The sequence below is a fragment of the Aptenodytes patagonicus genome, chromosome 19, assembly GCF_965638725.1.
Source record: "Aptenodytes patagonicus chromosome 19, bAptPat1.pri.cur, whole genome shotgun sequence".
NCBI lineage: Eukaryota > Metazoa > Chordata > Aves > Sphenisciformes > Spheniscidae > Aptenodytes > Aptenodytes patagonicus.
In genome coordinates this window covers 3,178,399-3,202,375 of record NC_134967.1, presented here as the reverse complement: position 1 = coordinate 3,202,375, position 23,977 = coordinate 3,178,399, and the positions used below count along the sequence as shown (strand labels likewise).

At 37.5% G+C, this 23,977-nt stretch overlaps 1 protein-coding gene across 5 annotated transcripts; it reads left to right on the top strand.

Annotated features, from left to right (window-relative positions):
• Nucleotides 1-5,362: 5,362 nt before the first annotated feature.
• Nucleotides 5,363-23,071, top strand: PDPN (podoplanin). Of its 5 annotated transcripts, none has more exons than XM_076356017.1 (6): nucleotides 5,363-5,613; nucleotides 17,782-17,867; nucleotides 18,503-18,596; nucleotides 20,711-20,746; nucleotides 21,138-21,249; nucleotides 21,863-23,071. In XM_076356017.1, exons 1-6 carry the CDS (start codon nucleotides 5,544-5,546, stop codon nucleotides 21,867-21,869), a joined length of 405 nt encoding a protein of 134 aa, XP_076212132.1. In that variant the 5' UTR covers nucleotides 5,363-5,543; the 3' UTR covers nucleotides 21,870-23,071. The 5 variants fall into 5 exon arrangements, with proteins under 5 accessions (XP_076212132.1, XP_076212131.1, XP_076212129.1 ...); XM_076356016.1 differs by having other exon boundaries at nucleotides 18,464-18,596; nucleotides 21,138-21,243; XM_076356014.1 differs by having other exon boundaries at nucleotides 18,464-18,596.
• Nucleotides 23,072-23,977: the final 906 nt, after the last annotated feature.

Here is a 23,977-nt window from a genome sequence, read left to right as displayed (position 1 = left end):
ATTCCCTGACACCTGCCCGACAAAAAACTTCTGGATTGCCATTTTAAAAGCTAAATAGAGGCTAATATGTATTCTCATATCTTGCACATAAAATGCATTTCCAGAAATTAGAAACCAAGAGCACAGTGACTCAAAACCAAAAGCTACCACAAAGCCATGGCTATTTAAGGCCTACGCAAGTCAATGAAGAGACACAATGACTTCAACTTTAACAATTTGTGAATAAGGGAAGCTAACAGCCATTTCTGAGGTCACGGGTCTGTATTTCTGCAAAAGCCTTCTAAGAATCTTTGACTTTCAGGTAAGTATCTCCATGAGATGGGAACATAATCATCCATACTCTCAGTTTAAAGTCCACTATGTAGACCTGAGTATGTGCAGGTACATATACAGATGACGTCTCTCTACACACATATAAAAAGGCCACCCAACTATCTCATGAAAGGAATATCCAGATTATCCCTCTGTTGTCCCACAGAGTCCCACAAGTTGTCAGAGACTGTAGCATGGTGACAGATTTGAATATCCTGGCTTCTTCCTGACTTATTACAGAATTTTCCATGAATGTGCAGCTTCATGTGCTGCTAGAATTTCTCTTTCTACAAAACCGTCTCCAGTACAAGTGAAATCTTAGCTTACGACACCTCCAGCACATAGAAAGTAAACCTGTATTTTCCCTTCCTACTCTTTCACTAAAAATACACTCAAAAAGTGTAAATTAAACATCCAATTTGATTATATCCTTTGCAAATCTACTCTGTAACTAAAAAGATACTGTCTCTTTCTGTTGCCGAATTTCCTGTTTCTGTACCCCAGGGGCAGCTGTGGGGCCTGAAGTATTTGGTCAGAAGCATAAAAACTGTTTTCTACAAGCTTTATTAATTTTCAAGCCATTTCCTGTTTTGCCTTTGCAGCCAAACCCACTCCCTTTTGGCAGGTACTGAAATACAAAAACACCCGATTCAGTTTGAGGAAGTGTTCTCTTACTTGAAAGAGGAGGACACCCAGAATGATAGCTACAATTTTTCATTACCTGCTTTCAACAAGGCAACTTTGCTTTACTTTGAGGTAAATCTTTCAGCAAATCACACTGCATGGAGTTGCCCATCTCAGTTTTTGAATCCTTTACATAATAGACTTAGTCTTAGAAAACACTGTGTAAGTCATAAGCAGAGAGCATCCACAAAACAAATTCTTCTGGAAGTGGAAATAGAAAGCAAATTCTATCCATAGGTTGCATTTTTCATAACTGATGTTTAGGCAGCTTCTTTTGATATGTAACACAAAACCGTAGAAGTTATCTTCCCTCCAGTTTGAGACACTAGAGCCTCAGTTTACAGAAGGGACAAGCATGCACAGGCTTGGTCAATTTACAGGAGCTCTGCATGCTTGGCGCTCCTGAACATGAGTCCTAGAAGACACAGGTGTCCTCAAAGGATTTCTAAAAAAATCAAACACGAAAAAAATCAAATATCAATTCTGGTAATACGACCCTAAAAAGTTTAGACCTTGATATATATAATTCCTTGTGTTTTAGAGATGCTGTAGTGAAAAGGGGAATCATTCCTAAGATATTTCAGGAAAACGGTAATAATTTTATTGTCATCTGAGATGAAGTACAATTAATAGATTCATGCTACACCTGGAGCTCTGTAACAACAGTTCCTTCTTCTCTCCAGCCCATTTACCCCAGAAGCTGAATCAGCATTGTCCCCAGAGTTCATTGTCACACTTTGCCCTACGCAGTAGTCCTTACTTTCTGGATTACAGTAATGTTCACTTGCAGGGAAAGGAAATCTGGAGCTAGGTTTTTGCAGTGTAAATGAATTAAATGTACACATACAGATTATTTCATTCAGCAGAGAAATGCAATCAATTCCAGGATAGACTGCCAGACAAATTGCCAATTATAAGGCCAAACCAGAGAAGAGATCATCATAAAGCACTGCACTTTCAGAAGAGTGTACTTAGGCAGACTGACCAACCCTAATACTGCAAGCAACCACACAGTCATGCACAGTCATAGAAATCAAGCTGCCTGCATTTACCCCCTGCATGACATCCACCTTATCAGCAGAGTTACATAGAATCAGTGGCAAGGCTGCCCTTGCCGATACTAGAGTTGCTGTTTAAGGCCTGGTTCAAAGCCCTTTTATTACAACGGGGAGTCTTCCATTGACTTCAGTGCTCCTGGGTTCATATTGCAACAGTGACTGATTCAGGGGAAAACATCATCCCACATCACTTCTGCCACTGAGGCACAACACTTTGCAGGATCTAGTCACTACTTTTCTACTCTCCGAACTATGTTTCATTCTTTGCTCTTACTGAACTAGAGACAGCCTAAGCCTCTCACAAGGCTGCACAAATGACTAATGTGGTCAGACAGAAAGAACAGATTATGAAATGAAAACATAAGGGCTGCTTGTACTCTAGACCCTTTCCACCTCCGCCCTTAAACCACTGTGATTAAAAACACACAGAGCTGCCTAGCAAAAAAAAAAAAGACAGTGACCCATGCACTCATATCCTGGCAATTTGTGGGAATTATCATAACATGCCCAGAACAAAAAAGATGAAATGACAATATCTCTGCATAGACTTAGACCTCATTTCATTACAGCATTTGAGCACATGCACAAGTCCACTACCAATCAGCAAAGACATACACTCACATATAGGTATGCACTTACCTTCTATTCCAAAACAACTAGAGCACATAATTAAGTGCTGCTTTAAACATAGATGGATTGTTAAATCAGAACCTTAGAATAACTCCTTTATTTTCACAAAACCTATTAGCTTAACAGAATTATAATACAGTGAACTATAGCTTCATTAAAAACCCCTTAATTTGGTACAGTTCAGAGGAAAACTCCTCCCTCATCTCTCTCTGGCTCCATACCCCCTCCCAAGGGTATATGGGCTCTTCTGAAAGAATTTTGTTGATGTTTTAAATCAGAGGGCTCAGCAATGGCTCCCAGCCTTCATCTCCTTACTCAGCAACATGCTGCCCTCACTAGAAGGCAAGTTCCAGTCGTGGTTGTCCTTAAGGAACGATTTCATCCCAAGATGACAATTAGTAAGACATTCCTAGCTTTTTCACTAACTTGTTTTGCACCTGTAGGCAAATTTCCTTCCCTTTGTTGCACTAATACTGTGATAGAAGCTGATTTTATTGGCTTCTTTGTAGTTTGATAAATTTACCTAAAGAGTTTTTCTTTGAGGAACAGGCTGGAGCAGGAGAAATAGGCTGGTGTAGGAGAAACTATTCCTTATTGGGAAGAATAATAAAAGTGTTAAAAAGTCTCTAAGTTCCAGTAGCTACTTCAACATCTCCAATTCCTGAAAGCTCAAGACCTCCAGTTTTATACCCAGAATACAGTACAGTTTAAAGGAAGAAATTATTTAATTGAGCAAATAGCTTATCCTTCTTTAGAAAGGCTTATTCTTAAACCTGAGACAAATTTGTTTATATGAATAATCATAGAAATGAAAGGTCAGAGTACTTTTGAGGAAAATTGAATTAAATCCTAAAAATACCTTCTTTTTATTCCTGATGAGAATTTGTTAATGTTAAAAAGTCACTGTTTGTTCCAGTTTGCCTTTCATAGTGTACTACATTAGTTTTTTGTTCTGAAAATACATACATAATTCCAAACGTTCCATTCTGATAAGGTAAAATATGATTCATTTCAGTTTTTCAAAATAAGTTTCATTAAAACTGACATACTCCCCTAGCAAATTTCAGTTTCATGAGTGGCATTTCCCAATAAGCAAACACTCTTTTAAATAAATTTGAAGCAGCATTATCGAGGGCTAATTAATCCCAGATTTTAAGATTCAAGACACGCTGAAAGTTAGTATATGGGAATATTTTACTGTTTTTCTAAAGACAATAAGCCAATATCGCCTGTTGTTTGTTTGCATTAGCATTGACTGTTTTCATCCTACTCTCCCAGTGATCTTCAGTACAAACACCACAGTTTAGCACCATAATTTATTTCTACAGCTAACAAATTCCTTTGGCACCCAGCACTTTCAAAAAGTAAAGAAAAGCCCTATGGAAGGTGTTGCATTTCCCATCTGCAGCCCTCTTTACATCACTGTATCACTGCTTACGTTTAGACTTGCTTTGCTCCCTTATAGCTCAAAGTGTTGTGGGGTCTTAATGACAACTCTGACTCACATTCACTGAGCAAAACAACCTAGCCATGTTTTAGGTTTTTTTTTGTTTTAGTTTTTTGTTGTGGTGGGTTTTTTTAAAGATAAAAACTCTCCCACGTCTGCCCCACTCTTCTGCAGAGGTTACCTCCTCCACAACTGTCAGCAGAAAGGAAACAAGTCTATGCTTCTGCTGCTATGCTTCAGAGTCTGACCACCTAGCACTGCAGGACTTCAAGGTATAGAAACTGAGGGAGAAGGTCACATACTTCCTCCACTCAGTTAGTGACACACTGTTATAGTTAGTTCACATGTGAGCACTGATTAAAACTCACCACATTCCTAAACAGATATAAATCAGGAGACTATTACTTGCCCAAGACAAGGGAAGATTTGGAAAAGGACTGATATAAATCATTGCTCCCCAAGTCCTGCTTCAGCCCCAGTTCCTGTCTAACAACCATTATTTCTGCGAAAAAGTATCTGTTACAGATGTTGGTGGAGTGTTAATCTAGTCTTGTATACTGATGCGCAGAAACATATACAAGAAGTAACTGGTCTTGTAGAGACCATTTTACAGCTGTACTACTAATAGTTACATACAAAAAGGACAAATCCTCTCTCTCTGTAGGGTGATACTAGCACACTGGGGCCTGCAAGCCTGTGGGCAGAAATAAATGCTAGAGTACAGCTAGGATGTCACTTGAGGACACAAGCTGAGAGAGACTTAGACATGCAGAAAAATTCAGACAGTATTTACGGCAGAATTAAATAACCCGTCCTAAAACTATTTCAGTATCCCTAAATGCACATTCACTACCACACTTGCTCAGATAAACATGGGGGCTCACTTTGAAATGAAAAAAACATCAGTTCACTGCTGGAAATAGCAGGAAAAAATGTCCTTAGTGTTGTTCCTTAAATATTTTTTAAGGACAGTTTGCAGAAGGGAGGGAACTCCCTGAACACCTTGCTCTGCCTAAATACCCTTTCCCCCTTTGCTAAATAAAAGTCTTCTGAAAGCCACAACAGCTCCTGTAACTTTAAACCTGGGCTGAGATCATAATTTTAGTACTGACCAAACAGAGTGCAGAGGGCGGGCCTGGCTCTTCTTTGAGGACCACCTTAGGCATGCTCCCACCCCTTGGCTAAAGAAAATAATGCCGACACCACTCAGTTTTCTTTAGCTGTATACTTATCATCTGGGAAAACCTTCCCCCTTTAGACCACAGCAGTTAAAGGAATATTTGGAATACTAAACTATTTTTTGCAGTGATTTCTTTTTGTGATCTCAATTCTCCCCTGCCTCTAAAAAATTAATCAGAATTTGAATCCATCTGGTCTCAGGATTGGAAAGCTATTCTCTAAGCAGATCAAAGATGTTTATTAAAGTTCAATTCTTCATCTTCGTTCTAGGGAGCGTGTCTTTCATAGCACTTGCTGAAGAAGGTAAGAAGAAACTTCGGTTAAAATTGTTTCCAGTCATTTCCTGTAATTTAACAGTTTGTGTGCTTACTCATAGGCAATATAGTTGCTCTGTCCTGTTTATAAAGTTTTCTTTTGAATTCTTAAGCTACTATCAGGCATCTACTATGGCTGTAATCAGGAAAGAAACACATCAAAAGTTTTCAGATGAGCTGAGTTACGCTCTACTAGAAAAGAATTTTCTGTGTGTGTCTGTGTGAGAGAAGGAGAACAGTACAAGCAGTCAGGGAAGGCATTACATCAACAGCCCTTGGAAACGTCTTCAGTTTCGCTGTAAAATATGCAGAGGAGACTGCAAGCAATAATTTAGTTGTAACTGACATTTAGGTGGTGAAACTCTCTATGAAAGTAACAAATTTTTCCATTCAATAGTTTAGCTTCTGTACTTAGAGGCATTAAAACAGCTTAGAATTTAAGCCTTCTGCAGGGTTTTTCTAACACTAACTTAGCCATAAGCAATATATACAACTGAGGGAAACTAAAACAGGAAGAATTACTACCTAAGGCAGATTTGAAAAGTGTTACGTATCTACTGAGAAAAAGTTTATTTGGCAAACTATTTCTTTTGAATTTTTTAAGAAAAATACAATATCAACATCTGTTGTACCTAAAAATGTAAGTTTTCTTACAGCTAAAGGAGAACAGTCTGATTTATTAACGGTAAACCAGAATTACCCTGCGCAGTACTTAATCCCAGGAACATCACATTCAAATTCAGTCTTTCTGCATAGGATTTGACTCATTATGAATGAATTGGCCATCAGGCAGTGTGCCTAATCTATGATGTATGCGCAAACAGAAAGTATGCCTGTAGTGGTGAAATACAGCTACTGTTGCTACGGAACATGTTCCAAGTACTAGTGCTCTGAGAACAATAACCTAAAACTCAACCCACTAGTCTTCCAAAGCATAAATCTGCTTGTCCGACTTGGATTTGGGGACTCTAACTGAAACATATGACCTGATTTTGGCCTGGTGACAGTCAGTATCATTCTGCTGGAAATAATGGAGCTATATCAATATACAGTATGTGTAGATGTTGGCTTGAAACTTCTAATGAGAATTCTTGGTGTTCTGTATGTCGGAATATGAGGCTGAAAACTTGGAGTTACGCTTCAAAATTTCACAGAAAATCTAAAATGAGACACTAGGCAAGTCCCAAATATTGCTTTCTGGGCTTTCTCTGAGATAAGCACTTACGGCTCACCCAGCTAGCTTATCCTTAAAAAGCATCAATACTAAATGTACCAAAGTTTAAAGCCATTAAAAATATGGCAAAACCCACCACCATTTTATAGAATTACCTTAAGCAGTTTCTAGGATACCAGAATTATAAGAAAAAAGGTCTTTCATGTAAAGGCTTTTGGGGAATTTTTAAGCGTATTTTCTTTCAACTCAGAGAAGGGAGTCCAGCAACACTCAGGTTGAAACGCTACTAGCCAGAAAAATGTCAAAATATTTCCTGCTTGCAAGATTATACCTCTGTTCTATTACCAGTATAGTTTGCATTGAACTCCACAGCTGGATCTAGAACGTGGTTTACAGTATTTAAGGCTTGTGTGTCTGTTTAGGCTTTATGACTTTCTTCACATGGGGCCAATCATTTAGGATAACTTCCAAAGGATACACCAGGAAAATAGACAAGTCTGAAATATTCAGTATGTGTATCACCGCTGTTTACTGATAACCATCAGCAATTACAAGTTAGAACAGACAAAATGACAGTGCCACCTTCTGCAATCTGTGACTGCACTAGCAGTGAAGGTGGAGAATTTTTTTTGGCTTGTATAGTACTAGATAGAGTGGGTATATTCAGATACCTGAACCTCTGGGGTAGACAATTTGGCCTGCGGGTTTTAGACAAAAAAGTCTCCTTATCATATTCTGATACCTCTTAACCCTGACCAGGCCATAAATAAATCTGCAGCTAACCTTTTGTTGTATTTGGGCACTCCATTTTCTGGATTGAGATTGAATCAAGAAAAGCAGGTTTGTTTTGATCAGGAAGCATATTTCCAATAGGATTATTCTTGATTCCAAATTCCTCCTTGAATTGCCAAATAAATTGAATTCAACTGTTGATCCTAGTTGTAAGCATAGCATTTTTCCCCTTCCGGGTAGTGATCCACAATTTGAGTAGTTTCATTAGTATCTGCTGTCTTTGAGTTGCTGCAACTTCACAAAAAGCCAGAGGCGCAGAAACTATTTCAGGACAACTGTGAACCAGAAACGTGATTGAAAAATAGCAGTTATCACTGACCCAATAACAGGACTATCAGCCAACCTATGAATAACATTTCAGTGAAAACCTATGAATCTTAAGGGAGAAGTCAGAAATGCTTAAACATTCTTTGCTCATAGAGAACATACAAATTGTATCTAACACCAGTAAGTTAAAAATGAATGAAGATTTCTGTTAAAATTTCCTGGATTTGTGCTACTCTTAACAGGAATTTTTGGTCCCAGTCAGCAACGTGCTTTCCAAAAGAAATGATAAAAGCTCCTTTAATTGGGTCACAAAGCAAGACATAACTAAGCTGTAAAAGCATAAGATACAATACTGATGTAGAAGAGGAAAAAATAATGAACTTATTAATTTTACTCTTCATATATGAACTTCCAAATAAAATTAATGGCAGAAGTTCGCAAAAATACAAAAGGAAAACCTAGTAACAAATCTTATATCACTGTCTACTTAACACACGTTCACACATGCTCTATTTGTGTTATCTATTCATAGTTTAAATCTTGACTGAAACAGCCAAGTATTTTATTTTTCTTACAACCAAGGTAGCCCTGAGCACTATACAAGCTGATGAATTTTTAGACTAAAGCATTTCCTACTGAATGATTAGCAGATATATATTTGTCCTTCTGTGATCCTGCTCAGCATATAAACACTCAGGCAAATCTTAGCACACGGGATCAGACCAAATGAGTTGAAATGGAAGTTGGCCTAAAACTCTTCTGGGTACAGCGTTAATCAATTAATTAAAAGCACAAGCATTCAAATGAGTGCTTTACAGAGGCAACACATTTCCTGATCTGAAGCTTTTCCCATGGTACAAGTATCATTGCAGAGAAGGGGATTACTCTATTGGCTGTCACATAACATGAAAAAAATTAACATGATTGTTAAACCAGTTACCACATGTCACTTGAGCTGTATCAACTATCCACGTGCCAAATCTTACCTAGAGGCAAATACTAGTTTATAACTCCTTATGCAAGTCTCAAAATTAAACAGGTTTATACTAGGTCATGTTACTTTACATTTGTTTTGGACTAAAAGTAAGCACATGGACAGGATAATTCAGATGAAAAGTGTTTATATGGTAAGAAAGGAAATTGAAGTTTACAGTCAACCATGAAAGACTAAACTTTTCTATGTTTTTCAAAATCATAAAAAACCAGACTTGGCAAAATCACAAGAAAGGTTTTTTTCAGAAGCACCTTGATTTACCTAAACTCCCTTGCCAGGTTAGTGGCAAAACTAAACAATAAAGTAATGCAAGTCTAAACTCTTTTGAAAATCAAATTCTGTAACCGCTGGTGGTAAATAAAATGAACAATCAAAATTAACAGTCACATTTGACTCCAAAAGGAAGCCAGTTTTCTACTGAATAAACATGACAAAACCTTCCACCCTGCATCTGGCCGCATCATGAATGATGAGTGCACTTGCACATGTGTCCCCATATATGCCTCTTGTAAACTACATTAGCATGATACGAATTTAGCTCTACATGTCCAATACCCAAAACTTAATCATCACAAAAAGGAGAAAAACATCTTGCTGGATCTCAATTAGTGGGTCTGCAAATTAGTGAGTCTGTATTTTGCAGTGTCTTGGTAAAAGACCAAGAGAGAACAGAAAATTTGCTTTCTCCTCTTCATTGGGAAAGCAGAGAGGCTTGCCCATCTGTACCTCAAAAGTTAGTTTTTGAATCTGTGTAGCTTTACAAGCAAAGGAAGAAGTCATATTTAAAAGCTTACAAGCAGACCTTTCACTAACTCATGCTGCACAGTGAAAACTGGAAACAGAGAGGCCAGATTCTCAGCTCCTGTAATTCAACAGTTTCCACTGAACCCATGCATTTAACCCAGATCTAGTACTTGTAAGTCATCTGCAAAAATAAGCAGCTGAGAACCTAGAGAGATAAAAGAGCTTTTTAATAGATAGTAAAAAAACAGTAAAGGAAGGATAGCCCACAGCATGCAGGCTGTTGAGCTCCGACAGAAGCATGCAGTGTTTCCTCCTCATGTCATTTGAGGCAAGCCATACATACATGCATACCACAAATGACTACTGTTTGCCCAGCTCTAACATATGGTCCATCTCAGTTGCACATTTGTTTTGTTGGTTTGTTTGCTTTTTGTCTGGATGCGGTCAGGGACTACAGGATGGAACCCAAATGCTGCCAGGTCCTACTAGTCACCGCATCCCAGATCCATGCTGCAGACGGGCAGCCTCTAAAAGGGCCTTCTCCAATTTGTGTGTGCACATACCATACCCTCAGTTTGAATTAATGCTGCAGCAAAGCTCACACGGCTGTGTGGTGCACAACTTGCTACACAGTATTTCAGAAACCGATGTAGAATTGCGAGTAGAGGTATGTTGGGATGTTTTAAAGAGAAACAAATGAGAAAAATGAGACAAGTTTACTATTGACTTCCAACTCAGTCTCAGAAGCCTGGCCAAAGACTCTCAAAGGAAATAGAAACTGTGATGCTGAGCACATTGTCATGTTGCTTTATGACTTCTTCGTGTTCTTCCATCTTTGTATTTGTTGATTACAAACACTACAACATCCAGCATAAATTGCATCACAATAATCCTTTGAGGGCACAATTCAGCTGTGTACACCATTTCGGGCAAACACGTACTCTCTTAGGAGGGCTTGGGTAGTATATGAGATACTGCTAAACCTGTAAAGGGGACACACTTAATTCCAAATGCATATTAAAATGTTTTTATGACTATGAAACCCATCCAAATATTAGCTAGTATGTTATTAGTTACTATGAAAGTCAGACTAAACATATTGGAATGGATCTTGCTTGCTGTGTGGCAATATAAAGCAGCTAGCCAAAAATGATTGTGTGAACAAAATTAAAGCCTAACCAGTTTCCAGTTGTAGTGTTTAGCATGTATATTTCAAATAAATGAGTTAAGAAGTGATCATGCAAACAGCTCCACTGGCAGATACAAGGGGTTAGTAACCTTCATCAAGGCAGCTGTGAAAGGGCATATAGCTATAGCCTCAGAGTTTTGGGAAGGAAGCGATTCAGGGAAAAGATTAGTTTATTACTGTATTAGAGGTCATTTCTGAATTCCTTTCATCTGCATTTACATATCCCAATATTTGTACACAGGTTGTCTGCTTTCTGCTGCACACCCCATAAAACCTGCTGATCCACTACATGAAATTTTGTACTTTTGTCCTCGTCTTAGCTCTAACACTCATTCCTTGTCAGCCATGCAGTAATAAACGCAGTACTGTAATGCTGTAGTTTTAGGTGCCACTTACAGAAAGATGCAAAAGAGACTTAGACCTTGATCACGACTCCAATCTTGTTGCCCCAATCAAACCCTTACTGCTCAGAGAAAACAAAGAAATTGCTAGTAAGACTGCAAACAGGGCAACAGGGTCACGGGGCAGCAAATATCAGTAAGAAAGTGGTTTTATCCCACATTCATGGGATAGCAACTCTGAGATCAGTGTACTTATCAGATAAGAAATCAGAGATTGACGCAGCAACATTTTTAAAAGCATAAACCTTAGAAGACTCATTTCTAGTTCTACAAGGAATATTTTAAAGGAATATCCCATAATGGAGTTAAATAGTCCCTTCCTTCTTAAAGCCCACAGCTCTGCAGCCCATTTTATCATGCATAAGAGAAAGCTTAGTAAGTTACCATCTTTTCCTCTTGTGGCTTTGTTTCATAACTTTGGTTGTGGGTCATATACACATAGCAAGCACTTGAAGAGCAGTTATTTTTCCTCTGTATCTGCCCAGTTAAGATGTATTTTGTTTTGCTTTTCTGTGGGTATCCTATATATGGGCAATGTAGACTATTGTAACATTCAGAAGACGTGATTTACTTCAGAAGCAGCCAAGTGGTTCTCTGCCACTTGGCACTGTAGATTTAAACTCTGGCTTTGTTCCTTTGGCTAAGCCAGCTGCAGCAATAGAAACCATCTGTAGTAGGGTGTGGTGACCAACGGAAAAGTTTCTGACAATTCAGCAAAGCATTGTCATCATGAGCTGCATGGAATACCTGAACAAAGTCAGTCATACTCCAAATAAGGCTAAGTCCTTCCTTGTGCATCATGACCGTTTTTCAACTGGCAGATAATTTCCAAAGTTCATGGTATTTTGTCATCCAGCTGCCTTCATTATATAAAGCAAAGCTGTCAGTTTTTTATAAGGAAACTGCAGTAAGCACTTCAAGGCTTTACACAGACAGTACATACTTTGTCCTGAACAACAAGAAGTCTAGACACTTAAACACATGCCAGGGCATTTCTTTATTGTGGCATGATGTATTACTCCAACTTCCAGAAAGAATTAACAGAAAAAGAGAACATGCCAATGCTGTCACCCCAGGCAGGCTATGGATACTGCAGATGTCGTGAATTTTGCAGGAGCCACAGGTACAAATGAGAATTACAGTCCTCATTAAGACACTTCCTTGCCTTTCTAAAGTCTGAAAATTAACTGTCCAAAGGCTCAAAATCCAGAAGGCAAAACCCATAATCCACTATATTCTATTCTTCAAACCCTCAAATTTTCAAAGTTAAAAAAATTTTGTAGCCTGCATTCGGCAGCGTCAAACCATTTCACAAAAAAAGACACACCTATATGCTTTTTTTTTTTAAATACCCAAAAATGCTTAAGCAATTATGGAAAAATAATGGAAGACTACTTTCAGAGAAAAATAAGCTGATGAGGTAGGTTTTGGACCTGACTGTGGAATACGTTTAAGTTGAGGGTGAAGCCAAATAACAGACAAAATTGTATTTGAAAACTACAGGGCTGCTGCTGAGACTTTATGTATTCAAAAGGCAGATACCTTATCAAATAATACATTTTTGTTAAACTTCCACCACCATGAATAAAAGTTTCCACTGAACTACAACTGAACAAGATTCCAATAATGAGATACTGACTTTAAGACTCACTTTGCTCACAATCAAATTAAAGTCTGAGTGAAGGATGCTTCCTCAGAAAGGGAATACCTGTATCAGGACATAAATGCTGAGTAAAATATGGCCAAAACAGGATGGCTAACACACACGTACATACACAGTTCTTCAGACAACACCACTTGGTCTGTAACAGTTCAGGAAGCAGATACTGAAAAACAGTCAATTCCAGATAGTTAGCTTGGTAATATCTTAAACAGAAGAGCAGTATCTCCCAAGTGACCTGTCCCACTAAATTCTTTCCCTTGCTTTTCTAGAGAAGCATTCCACAAAGCACCTATCTAGCACAGCTGGATAGGATAAAATATGGTATAGATAAAAATAAACTTGAATTTTATCTTATCTCTAAGATCAAAGCTTTTGACAGTTAACCCGCTAGTTAATTTTTTTAGCTGTTATAAAAAAAGAAAAGCAGCTTCAGTTATTTAAGTAGGAACAGGGGGGCAATGAGCAATAAAGATTATTTCAGTTCTTGCTAGAGGAAATCCTTTAAGGTTAGCCATTTTTACCTACTGGTCTCTTTATCGCAGAGATGGAAACTCATTCTATTTTGAGGCCTTCCTATTTCAAGGACAAAGCTAAAATACAGGCTTACAACTGCCTTTGCCCACTTAGTGTCTGGGTTTATTCAGACTGCTGGGAAAGAAACAAGATCCTACAACATTTTTAATCTTCAAAAGTATCTTTGTTGGTTTTGGAGATACCCGAAAGAAATGCTAATGAACAACAGTTTTACAACTCACTCTCCTTTCCAACACAACCACTGTGCTTTGAAAGCAACCCTAAGAGGTTTTTCTAGTAAGCTGTCACTCCATGCATAACAATGAGTAGTGAGCTCATCTTCCCTTAAGTGGGTCATGGGATGTTTTCAAAGCAGTATTAAACTTTTAAAGACATCAAATTTTCCCCTGATGTGAGAAGTTGCAGCCTGATAGCAGCTGGGGACTTTGAACTGAAACACACCCAGCTGGAACTTTGGCAGAAAGAGATGCAATGATTAATTCACATCTGCAGCAATGTATAGCTGCAAACAGAAGAGGCCATAGTGCTAGTTGGAGACACTCATAGCACTGTGAGGCAATGTTTTTATTTACAGCCTCCTCTAAGATAATATTAAGAACATACGCAGAAGCACTACTTAACCCTATGGCTCTGGCTACATTTGGCCCACATCAGATGAAACCAACAAATGATTAAAGCACATACACCCTTACATCCCATTTACATTCTCTTTGGTGTCAGTGGCATATGTGCCTTGTACTGGGTACAGGAAAAGAAGTTTCATGTCATTTAAATATTTTTGAGTTTATTACTGCTTCTCTGGCAAAGACTTGTCTAGTATCAAATGTTTCTTCCTGCGAATGCAGTACACTGATAACAAATTACCTTCCAGTTTTTCTTTTGGTATAGTTCAGTAGTGTCTGCTTAACAGTCCAGAAAAACAAACCTGGAAGTACAGTCCAGGGACCATTCTCCAGCAAATACTGGACCTCAGGCTTGAACGCAGTATTATGCAGATTGGACAGGGCTGGGACAAGACCTCCACACTGATAGAAATCAGTTTGATCTGTGCACTGTAGGAAGTTAAGAGGGGAGCCATATTATTCTAGTTTCCCTTTACAGTTAAGGAAAGGCAGCACCTCCAAGGATGACCCAAATCTCAGGTGAGCTGAATTACCTTCTGGAAGTATCTCCTTTTATAGTCTGTAGGGAAAGATATAAGGGCAAACAGACACCTTATTTAGGCACCTTTATTAAGAACCTAAAATTAGGCAAGATTAATCTGGGCCACCTCCTTTTGTCAATCACTGTACACTGAAGGCAAATGCACTGAAATAGATTTTCTACATGTCACTCATTGCCAAGAATCTGCAATAACTTTATCACACAAAGAATAATTATTTCATGTTTCTTTGTGACATTCACTAATTCTCTACACCTTTGATCTGTGACACTGTTTCCTTTCCTGCTTTCACTATCAGGTAATTCCTCAGGGCTGAAAGCTACTGCCACACCAGGTATAAGCAGCTTCTCAGAATAAGCTGCTTGTTGTTAACATACAAAACTTATTTCACTTTCTACTTGGGGTTTTTCTCTGGTATTTGGTTTTCTCCATCCGTGCTTATTTTGCAACTAGTGGATAAAGGATTTTTTTTCTGTTCTGACCGGGATTACAAGGTAAACTGATCCATACACAATTCATGTTGTTGAGCTCTACTGCTATTTCTTTCTTTACAGTTAACATTTACATAGCATAGTCCCAATATTGTACTTCAGAGACATTACTTTAAGCAAAAAATAACTATTAAAGTAGTGCCATATCTTAAAATGCCCTGATATTTAGAAGGTGGCTAAATCAACACACCTAAAAGTCAAGCCCCCTTCCTGCTATTTCAACAGAAAATTTTCAAGGCTGCTCACCTGGGGTATTTCAGTCAAAAATGACCAAAACATTATTTTTACGTTCTAACTTAGAAATATGATTTACTCTGGCCTGTCCTAGTCTTTCCATGGATTATAAGGTGATTTTTGGGAAACTGGCTGGCTTAATTAGCCACTATATTACACCTCATGTTGGCATAACATGAATATACTTTCTTCATCTGTTAGTGCCTAAAGTATTACTTGCACACCCTTTTGGCTCTTAAATAGAAAGTGTATCTGTATTCAGGCTTATAAAGGTATAAAAATATAAAATTCTATTTACTTGAGTAAACATGGAATTAGAAATCTAAGTTTAGATCAGTGTTTAGTCTCTTAGCAATGGGACAAAGCTCTCAGTCTTACATTGCTAGAGATGGATGAAATATTTTTAGTTTGATTTAAAAATGAGGTTTGGGAGCAAGGAAAAATATTTGCAAGTTTCCAGTAGAAATTAGATGAGAGTTTCAAGCAAAAACAGATTTTTTTTTTTTTCCCCAGTGTCAAATAATTTATCTTCTGTATAAAAAATTTCCTTTAAAATTCCGGTGCATTTTTTTCTTTTTACTCATTTCAAAATTAAGCATTGGCTTTGTCATTTGAAATACCATTTTTACTTTAAAATGGGCAGTTAAAAAGTGAACAAAAGTTAAATGGAGCTCACAATTAAAGAAAAATAATTTCCAAGTGATATATGTGCAGCTGATCCAAAGCAATTCTATCCTTTTTTCAGTTTTGATTGATACCGAGCAAAATGCCCATTCTTTCTAATTTCAGTCACAGAACAAAAATTCCATTTACATGCCTCTATATCATATAGAACACAAAGTAGGGTGCATTTAGGAGTATTAAAGTCTTTCATAAGAAATAGTCTAACAATTCAGAAATAGTCTAACTTCAAACACAGAAGAGATGAGAATGTTTCTACGTCACTAAATAGAAACAGATTAAATTAGTAGAAACACTGTTAAGATTTAATAAAATAAACAGGTCACGAATATTTCTCTTACATAAAATATTCAAATGGTACAGTAAATCCCTGTTTTTAAATAACTCCTGTGAATAGCTGTCCTCCTCCCCAAAGAGATCACTACACAGCACTACCAATCTACCATTTACTATTTACCAAATTACAGAGGTGTCAAACCATCTTGCAAAGGAAAAAGGGAATATGTATTCTTTGTTCATTATTAACCTATTAGTAGCTGACAATTGTTACCTTACATACATCATAGGCAAGTGATCTGTGAGCATCCAGAGTTTTCTCCAACCCCCCTAAAAATTCTCTGCTTTAAGAGAATGTACACAGCTCTCACTCACATAACCTTCAACTATCATTGCAACATTTCCTTGCAATAACTCAGTATTATGCTGAAAAAGTATAAACTGGATTTGAAAATGTTTGGACAAACTTTTGCTCTGATTGCAGAAATAAATAGAAATTAGATGCTAAATTTGAACCCAGGAAAGAATTTTCCAGAAGTTTTAGGTCTTTTTGCCTGAAGTTTTTGCTCAGGACAATGTCTATTATTAGCTCTTTGCTTAAATTTAAACACTGGTATCTGGAATTAGCAGAACTCTTATGCCACAGGCAACAGCATAACAAGCAGCCTCACCTGGCTTTATAATCATGGTGAATTAGAAACTCCCAAGAGATATCACACTACATAACATCACACTGTGTATGGTCATAGTTTTATGAATCAGCTTGAAACTTTATGAAACAATACCTATGTTTTCAACATTTTCCTGATACTGCCAGTTATCTTCACATATCCATATCTTTCGTGTTCTACCTTGTTCCATCTCATTTTTCCTACTGATGAAGTTTGACTGTATTTGTAAAGAAAAAGCATTGTGTTGGCCAAGATTTACATGTCTGTTATACCAAAGAGCACAGATGACATGTATAGGTCTAGAATAAAAAGGGAGACCTTACATTGTTGCCATAATTTGAATTTTTTAGGTAAGTAAGGTTTGCAATTTCAGAAAAATCTCTGAATAGATTTGTGTAGGAATATTTTCTAAACCATAGCTACACCCATAAACATTGGTGATGATAGTTCTAAAAATAAAAGTTGCAGCTGGGACTGAGCTGAAAGATGGGAGAAAGCTCTTACTATTTTAGAAATCGGAAGATGCTTGAAGTAATTTATCCAAATGCATAAGCTAATGCTTAACTTGCAATCTGGAGTAGGCACATCCACATGAGGAGGGGGAAGGGGGGAATCTTTTCTTGGACAAAGTGTTTAGTAACCAATGTGTTTCAAGGTTGTGCCAGGGTTAAGTGATGTGTACTTAAGCTCTTTGTCCTACAGCTTTGTACAAGAGTATAGCAGAATTCAAAGTTAATCCAAAGACTCTCTCAAACCTAAGCGTGCAGGGGCAGGGAGATTGAACACTACATAGATCTCATCTTTAACAAAATTTAGATGTCAAAGTAGCCAGAACATGTGACTACCAAGTAAAATCCTAACTCATTTTCTAAAATTTTATTCAGCAAGCTCAGTTCTAGAAGGAGAAGAAAGTGCAACAATTGATTTCAGAGACAGAAATGACACAGAATTTGAAGAATTACCAACCCTGGTGAGTATCTTTCGAAATAAAGGTTCCTTTAAGTTACCCTGATTTCATATTCCTGGTATTGTCTTGTGGCTTAGATTTTGAATAATCATTATAAGTTATACAGAATAACCTTGAGTTCTAACATAAGAAAGATCTAACTCCAATGCCTTTGCTTTGTAAGCAATCAGGTTGAAGGTGACAAAGTTAAAAATGTTTTTGGCAGTTCTGTACTGCAAAAAGCATTCATAACCTGCTTATTCACTGCCATTTGCCTCTTCTAATTCAGTGTCTCTGTTAGCTTCAGTGAAACCAAACTGACAAACTAGTGTTAAAAAAACCCCAAAAAAGGCAGGTCTAATATTCCGCAGTCCTCTCCTACACCTTCTATAGTCCTACTAAGAGGTCATCTGATTTAGGAAGCCTCTAGCAGAGAAGACAAATCAGCTTACTTTGGGTTTTTTTTTTGTCACTGTACACAAGTCAAAGATGACAGGTGATAGCTAAAAAAGCATCCACAGGGCACCTGACAGACCGAGAAATTTAAATGCTTATTTTATACACATAGACTGAATATACTGAGGTTCTCTTTTCCCTCTTTTCCCCCCCAATTCTTGTAGTTGCCCACAAGACTACACAATGTAACAAATCTCTTGCAGTTTGGACAACTGATGACCACAGAAAGTGCATTTGCCTCAGCTGAAGACAGTGATAATTCTACTGGTTATGAAGTTAACACGGAAAATGTTGATGGTAAAAAAATCTTTCATTTCTATTTTTTTATATCAGAGTTCTACTGCCATCTACTAAACAATATCTGGAAAATTCAAATACCAAATTTAAGGTGCTCTCAAAGATAACATTGCTGATTTTTGAAAGGGAAAAGTAAGATTTCTTAAAATTACTCCTTAATACACTCAGCGTCCTAATTTCATAAGAGATGTGTGCTGACAAAAGGAATGAGCAGCTATACCATTTTGTTCACCAGTGCACTGCCAGTTCTACCCCAAGGCAGGCAATAACTCTCTGAAACCTTCACTTTCTTTTCAGATGATTAGTATAAAAAAAAATCAAACAGCTCTCCAGAAAAAATTTTCTTTTTTTTGTACCAACTCAAAGATCCTCAAATGCAGAAAACATAACTGTTACAACCTGGCTCCCCTCTCGATTTTTGCCGAGTTGTCTGCCTTAGCTTCCCTGGAGAGACACAAATTACTGTCATGCACACACAAAGCAAACTGCACCCATGTCCATACAGTAGTCAGTGAGCAACAGATTGGTGCAAAAGGTTGATAAAGTGCATTCTGACCTGTTTACCTTAGGCCCACTTAGCTATCTTCCAGACAGCTTGCTGAGTACCTATGCTTTAGTGTCTGATGGTGTACAGAAGAACATATGGGCACAAATACATGGGCTCATGCTCTATATAGCCTCTTTTGGATCAGGATTGTTCTTAGTGGTACACTCTTGTGCACACCAGTAAAAAGTAAGAGAGCACAAACATCATAGTTTCTGCTCCGATATTCCAGTCCTGTAACAGTATCAATGACTGGTCCTAAGTTTAATGAATCTCACTTTACAATGGTCAGATGAGCTGTTATGAGAAAAGAGGTCTTTGTTTCCAGACCAATTTTTTGGTAACTAAATGCAAATTTAGCACGGTGTCTAAATAAACGAAGAATGGTTTCTCAGATTTATGTAAAAAGGAGTAGCTGTTGCCAACAGATGCTCAGAGTGCACTTTACCTCAAGTACAAACTCAAAAATCAGACCACAAATACTGGAAGTCTGTGAGGCTCACTAGTATGTCAGATTCACCTATTAGAATACATTAGCGATAAACTTAATTCACATGAATGGCAGTCTGTCAATCACATTTCAAGTCAGTTTGTTTTTAGCATATAGGCTTTGCTTTGAAACAGATTGTCAAATCAAATCTGGTGGCAGCTGTATTTCTACAAAGTCCTGTAGTATGTACATTTTTTACTACTTCTCCCCTAAGTAGCCTAAGCTAATTACCTCTAGACAACAGCTATGAGCAAAGACTTCTTTCTTTGGCTAGCTTCTTTTTGAAGCTTCCATGTTCTACAGCAGTTTCATATCCCTCGATAAATCAGACATTTGTTTAAAAATTGTACGTGCTTTTATCTCCTTTCCCAGCCTGCTTGTCTCTGCTGAGAGCGTAGACCTCTTGTCTTGCCTTACCATTGAATAACAGAAGCAGTGTTTAGCAGATTTGAATTTTAGACAGAATTTTCAGACTTTCCCTAAAGGATATGCTAAAGATTTGGGATGACATACTTCTAATTAATTAAAAGTAGCATTTGTGTTTCATCTGTTTGTGATGGGGACTCAGCTACAAATTCAATTCCAGAATTAGAGAAGTGTACTAAACAGATTTTGTACAATCTTCTGTACACTAAAAACTACTTAAGGAACTTTTAAACTGACAAAAAGCCTTTACAAATAGGCAAAGAATAGTTCAGCAAATACACTGAGAGCAAGGCAAAATTTTATCAGCATAAATCAGTCTCAGACAATTAAAATCTGATTTGTCTTAATTATAGTTATTTTATACCAGGTATATCCTTATTGATCTTAATGTGATCATACTTAAGTTTCACTAGTACATATTAGATCACAATCAGTTCCTTACATTTTAATTTCTCTATTACTTCAGAGAGCTCTTTGCACTCATTCTCTCAAGCTTTGCATTTGCTCACTTCCTATCAAAAGAACAACCTATTACACAGCCCTCAAACCATTGTGATACAGTCAATGAAAGTTCTCCTTGGATACAGCATTATAAATTGGGATGCAAAACTCTGTACAAAGCAGAGTGAGTAATTATTCTTTCTGGCTTTACAGGTGGACCGAGTGAGGAACCAGAGAAAACTGAAAAAGGTATTAAACAGAAGAATTGCTTATAAAGACAAGGGAGAACTTAACTGCCAGGCAATACCCTTCTGGAAGCCACTAGCTATGCCCATGCTATTCTTAAATAAAAGTTTCAGGAGGAGCCATGACCTGCTCCCTGATCTGCCTCCTCTGGTTCACCTGATTACTGTCTCCATAGCCACATCCGTATGGAACCCTCCAGCCCAAAGGCACATTTGCAGGCCTGCAGGCTACAAAAAAGCCTGCTGAACTTGCCAAACCTACTTCAGAGTTCATACGTTATAAGGAAACTTTCCCCAAGGAGTGGGATGCAGCAGAATAGTGTCAGTTCTATCAGTAGCCTCTTATGAATGGTCTCCGCGAGAAACATCCTAACATTCCCAATTTCCTCTTCCAGGTGGTCTGGAAACAATTGCACTGGTTGGAATAATTATTGGAGTCGTAGTTGCAGTTGGAATCCTTGCAGGAGTAATAATCGCTGTTGTGAGGAAGATGTCAGGCAGGTACTCGTAAGTAAATTGCTAATCAGGCTTTTCAAACAAGCATCATCATCTGAGCAAGGTCACAGGAATCGCTTTGGAAATTTCTAATGCTTCTATTTTGACAAAATAACCTATTTTCACATTATATAGTGCCTACTGATTCAGCAAGAGCTGCCAATGTGATGTGGGTGGTCTGTGCTTCAGAAAGATTTGCTAGATACTGCATGCATGCTGTTTAATATTCATCAGGTGCATGGGTTTTGCATTACTCCACTGCACAGAGGTAAGATTCACTATCAAGTATTACAGGACCAACTTCTGGAAGTGCTGGATAACATGTGAACACTGACAAGTGATCTTTATCTTATTACTCCAGACATTTGTGGAAGCTGTTTTGGTACCAACAAGATTCATTGGTGCCATGCAAATCTAAAGTACTTTACAAACTCCAAAGCAGTAAGAAAACCACGCTACATTTAACAAGTACTATTCACCCAGCATTAGGAGAACGCAAAATATGAACTGGGAAGAGAAATAAAGTGGTGACAGAAAAGACAAGGAGAGGGAGGAAAAAAGATCATGTAACTAACACATTTGGGTAACTATGAACAATAAAATGTCTGTGTTTTTTGTTTTACAGGCCCTGAAAATAATTGAAACAAGCAACCATGCCATTCTATGCCAGAAAATACAAGCACTTCTTATTTTGTAAGAACTAAAGACTATTCCTGTATTGGTGTGAGAAGATGATCCATGGAAAATATGGCTGAAGAATTCCAGATCTATGGGGATCCCACACAGCTCTAAGGACTCCTCCCCTGCCCCAGACTACAGAGGATTTTACATTACTACAGAGGAACATTTCATAGGATTTTTACTAACCAGGAGTTTACTAGAAGAAAGAAAAAGATTATGCAGTAAGAAAAAAACTAGCAGCAATGAGATTTACATCTGAAATGTGATTTGCAGGTAATATATGCTAGCTTGATTTTTAAACACTACCAAAGATTATTTCACGTTACTTCTTACGCATTTCTTTAAAAAACATATCCAGAATCTTTTAAGTGTTTTTGGCTAGTTAAGTGCTTGTGGCATGTTTATCTACCAAATGATGTATCAAAAAGGAGGAATTAGCTTCAGAGAGAACCAATTATTTACAAATTTAGAAAATACTAGATATTGGAAGCTAAAATCTTTCCACTGTTGATACAGAGTTTCTGCTCTTGATACTTGCAGCAAAATACGGTAGGCGCAGCTGGAACTGACCTACCAACTGAAAGCTTGCTCATCTGACTGTTGCACCAGGAATTTCCTGTCTTCTCTTGTTACAGAGACATGCAGGGATTGAAATACACATCCTGAATTAAAGGGTGCTTGGAGAATACCCAATTTTGATGGGTCACTTTAACCAGTTACTCAGCACGCTTTAGAGCTGACCTGTAGAAGCCTTTGAATTAGTGTATACAATTTTTTTTCTTTATAAGTGTCTCATTTTCTAACTGTATAGTTGGCTTGTTTGATAACGTGTGCAACACTAGGTCAGAATATGTTAGTGAGGTATAATGCATGTTTGGACTCTACAGCTTTTCTATGGCATATTCAGTGCAGCACTACCTGAATGCACAGAGTTCGGAGCAAAGGCTTTCTATGTCAAGTGGCTGCAATGCATCATGTTTTCTTAACTTTAAGGCACTTAAGTATTTGGTGTAAGAATCATGATAATCCATACGGTCTATAATAGTTAAACATGTCAACTTACCTAGATTTGCTTTTCTGTTTCTTTTATGTGCCATGAACTACCATATCAATCCAGGCTTTGGAAATAAAAATTATAATGTAAATTGTCTTATTTTACAATAATCGTTCTTTATTTTCTTTAAAAACCCTTATGCTTTAAGCTTCCCTCAATTTTCCTAAATTATTTTGCTACCTGTCTTGTCAATGCAGTGTCTACAACAGACTCATTTGACACTGATAAATAGAACTGTCAAAACTAAACATGTGAGAAAAAATAATTTCAAAGTCTTTTTAGTGCAGCTCTTAAGCTCATGTAATGGGGCACTCAGTCTGTGATGACCAATGAGTAGTAAGCTTTATCTTCAGGCTGGTCTATGCTGACAAGAACTGCAGACTAGATCCAAAGGCTGTGATTTCCAGATAGGGGTGCTTTTTTTTTGTCCCATCTATAAACTAACTAGTTTTCTGAAGTCTGAATTTAGACTTTTTGTCAATCTCAGACTTAAAGCATATTTGGGTAGAAGGTTTTGGTTTGTAGCTTGCTGTCAGTAAATATAGTTGTCTCCAAATTGCTGAGCTTATACTCCTAGTAATACTTTACCTGGAACAGTCATTCTCTTCCTTACCAAAGGAAGACTCTAAACTAAAATTTTCCCACAGGAATGACTTTCCTCTTCAATAACTGTTCCCATCACACTACAAGCAGTATCCACAGGTAGGCAATTTATAATGAAACTGAAATATACCTTTACTTGTATACCTTGTTTTAAGAGTCTGCTCTGATAAAACACAATCAAGGTTGTTAGATGTAGAGTGAAATGGTAGAGTATGTATGTACCCATCCAAGGATGCAACTAACATTAAGGAGTTTGCCATGTGTTTGGATTTAAGTACTAATCCCATGCAGTGAAACTTCAGATACCAGAGCATATGCATCCCAGAATTCATTCACAGTAGTACAATACCATGGAATAACACATTCATGTGACACCCTCTAGCATAATCTCACTTGGTTTAT